Source organism: Dufourea novaeangliae, unplaced genomic scaffold (assembly GCF_001272555.1).
Source record: "Dufourea novaeangliae isolate 0120121106 unplaced genomic scaffold, ASM127255v1 scaffold147, whole genome shotgun sequence".
Taxonomy (NCBI): domain Eukaryota; kingdom Metazoa; phylum Arthropoda; class Insecta; order Hymenoptera; family Halictidae; genus Dufourea; species Dufourea novaeangliae.
The window spans coordinates 898,250-901,288 of NW_015374029.1; the positions used below are offsets into that span (position 1 = coordinate 898,250).

Here is a 3,039-nt window from a genome sequence, read left to right on the forward strand (position 1 = left end):
TCCCTCTCTGGTAATTTGTACATACATAGTGCTTAACATCTCGAGACTCATCTATCGATTCTCTTGTTTCGACTAGCGGGAAGTTGTTTGAATTTAGTTCCATGTACTTGCAACGAGAGTGGTGGGGCGCTCGCGTCAGTGCCGTGAGAGCTTCAAAACAAGATTGTGCTTGGTGGCCAGTAACTTGATTTGTGATTGATATGATCGAGGAACACGACGAAGGTGAAACAATATGCGACTCAGTGGTAAGTGGTGCAACATGCTGAACATGAGAAGCGCTGATACTTTTCATGAAGGAGGTGCGCGAGTGCAACAATGCGGTTGTTATGAAATTCTAACCTCACTTTCAGAATTCGTTGGTGGAAGGCTGTCGTTTACCGGTCAGAATGCATGGTACGGATGATTGGCGTAAGTATGCGCTTACTTTTATAACTATTTTATATCCAGTTGACAGTTCCTTTCGCAAAAGTCACATTTGTACACGGTATTGTATACCCTTATTTTTTATCAGAAGAATCTCTTGATAAGTGTGTCAGTGAATTACATTAATGGACCGTTTTATGGATACACAGAACTTTCGTTCATGTAGTATTAATCATGATTGCATGGCAGGTGTCAGAAATGTTATTGTTTCACTATTGTTTCCATTCATTATCCATGTAGAATGAGTAGCTTAGTTTTAGGTTATATTTAGGCACTTTGGATGCAGATAGTATGCATGCATACTATCTTCTGGTGTGACTCCAGGGTCGGTGAATGTTTATGTTGTACAGATCTAGATTTAATAATGAAGGTTTATCAACAGTTTCCTTTTATCATCCACAGCTCTAGCTGAAATCATCAGTGTTAAAGATGTACACGGTGTCAAGTGTTATTATGTTCACTATGTAGATTGTAAGTATAAAGAGACATGCTTAAGATGCAAGGAGTTAGTAGTATGTACATAAGCAATCATTTAATTAACTGTACATTTTAGTCAATAAACGATTAGATGAATGGGTTACGGAAGATTGTTTGGACACTAGGAAAGTCCAATATCCCAGAAAAGATGGAACCACACCAGGTACTGGTGCAGCAACCCCAAAAAAGCAAGCACCCAGTAGACCTCCTAGCCCTAGCAGTCTTAGCAATGAACCGGTCAATGGTTCTGCGGTATTACAAGCGGCGTTACAAAAGAAAATGTGTAGGAAAAGAAAGTTAACGTTCATAGAAAATGAAGATTCTCAGGATGGACCTCCACAGACACCTGGTCCAAGGCCAACCGGTTCACTGGTCGCACATCATCACGATGACATTGTGACTAGGATGAAAAATGTCGAATTGATAGAATTAGGTCGTCACAGAATAAGACCCTGGTATTTCAGTCCGTATCCACAAGAAATGGTGAACCTGCCATGTATATATATTTGTGAATTCTGCCTAAAATACAGAAAGAGTCGAAAGTGTTTGGAGAGGCACCTTATCAAGTGCAATTTGCGACATCCTCCTGGCAACGAGATTTATAGGAAAGGATCGATATCGTTTTTTGAGATTGACGGCCGGAAAAACAAGAATTACGCACAAAATCTTTGCCTATTGGCGAAATTGTTCTTAGATCACAAGACCCTTTACTACGATACGGACCCGTTTTTATTCTATGTGATGACAGATTTTGACAGCAGAGGGTTTCACATAGTCGGTTACTTTTCGAAGGAAAAGGAATCGACGGAGGATCACAATGTCGCATGTATACTCACACTGCCACCCTATCAAAGGAGGGGTTACGGGAAACTGTTGATAGAATTCTCGTACGAACTCTCGAAATTCGAGGGCAAAACAGGTTCCCCCGAGAAGCCATTGTCCGATCTAGGATTGCTATCATATCGAAGTTACTGGGCGCACACGATATTGGACATTCTGTTGAACATAAAGCCTCTAGTGGAGAATGAGAAACCGCAGATCACGATCAATGAAATTTGCGAGCTCACGTCGATAAAGAAAGAAGACGTGATATCGACGTTACAGAACTTGAATCTCATTAATTACTACAAAGGACAATATATTGTTACGTTGAATAGGTAATTGGCTACATAAGTCAATGCATCGTTAGGGAAACCAGTCGAGCAGACTTTTTTTGCCGCGGAGATTATTAGCTTCTTTCAGTAACAACGGATTTTCCTACCTGACCACCTTCACTGACAGAACGTATTTATTCGCAGGGAGATTATCGAGCAACACGCGGCCGCAATGGAAAAGAGGCAGATCAGAATAGATCCTAAGTGTCTGCATTGGACACCGAAAGACTGGAGTGTTAGGGCAAAATGGTGAAGTGACTGTAAAGTTTGACAATAAGACGATGCTAATCTGTCTTGAAATTATTTTCAGGAACCCAGGAAGTGACTGCGCATGATTTTCTAGCGAGTGTACAAAAGACTTCTGTACATAATATTTTCGACCGTAACGGGTCTAGCGTTTTAATAAGACTGTGTCAGGCTTTGCATGCGATTGCAATGGTCTTACGAAGAGTAAACAAAAAAAAAGAACAGAAACAAGAAAAAAATGACGAAAAAAAAACAAGAGAGATTATAATGAAACACAACGGATCACGAATAAAAAGCACGCGTATCTCGGTTTACGCAACGCATCGATAGAAACCGTGATTAGCGATCTTTTACGCGAAAAGAGAAAAAAAAACGTGTGTCCGTATTTACGCTTGGTTTTTTGACGATTAGTGTCGGACAGCGACGTTTTAATAATGGTGGCTAGGAATTTTTTAAAACGGAACTAAACGCATACGTATTTGCGATTAAGCACGATTTGTACAGGAACTCTACGAATTACCGAACTTGTAGAATTGTAAATAAATCTGATTTTATAACGCGCGCATTATTCTCCGCATATAACACGATCGCGATCTAGGATTAAAAATAAGTACACCCACGACTTCGACGAAACGATTTGTACAGATGTCCCTCGTATTGTTCTTTTCTTTTAATTTTTTACATTTTTCCGTGAAAATGATAAAATTCGACAATTTTTTTTCGCGGGAGAAGGAGAACA

At 40.0% G+C, this 3,039-nt stretch overlaps 1 protein-coding gene across 1 annotated transcript; it reads left to right on the top strand.

Annotated features, from left to right (window-relative positions):
• The first annotated feature begins 200 nt into the window (after nt 1–200).
• LOC107189408 (histone acetyltransferase Tip60) lies at nt 201–2,786 on the top strand. Its single transcript, XM_015577933.1, has 5 exons — nt 201–245; nt 351–408; nt 826–894; nt 977–2,057; nt 2,199–2,786. Exons 1-5 carry the CDS (start codon nt 201–203, stop codon nt 2,305–2,307), a joined length of 1,362 nt encoding a protein of 453 aa, XP_015433419.1. The 3' UTR covers nt 2,308–2,786.
• Nucleotides 2,787–3,039: the final 253 nt, after the last annotated feature.

What these genes read in the sequence shown, in the direction of transcription:
- LOC107189408 (XM_015577933.1), top strand. Translation starts at nt 201, where the DNA reads ATGATCGAGGAACACGACGAAGGTGAAACAATATGCGACTCAGTG. An exon ending in AAACAATATGCGACTCAGTG is followed by an intron (nt 246 to 350) that starts GTAAGTGGTGCA and finishes CCTCACTTTCAG; the next exon opens with AATTCGTTGGTGGAAGGCTG. An exon ending in TATATTGTTACGTTGAATAG is followed by an intron (nt 2,058 to 2,198) that starts GTAATTGGCTAC and finishes ATTTATTCGCAG; the next exon opens with GGAGATTATCGAGCAACACG.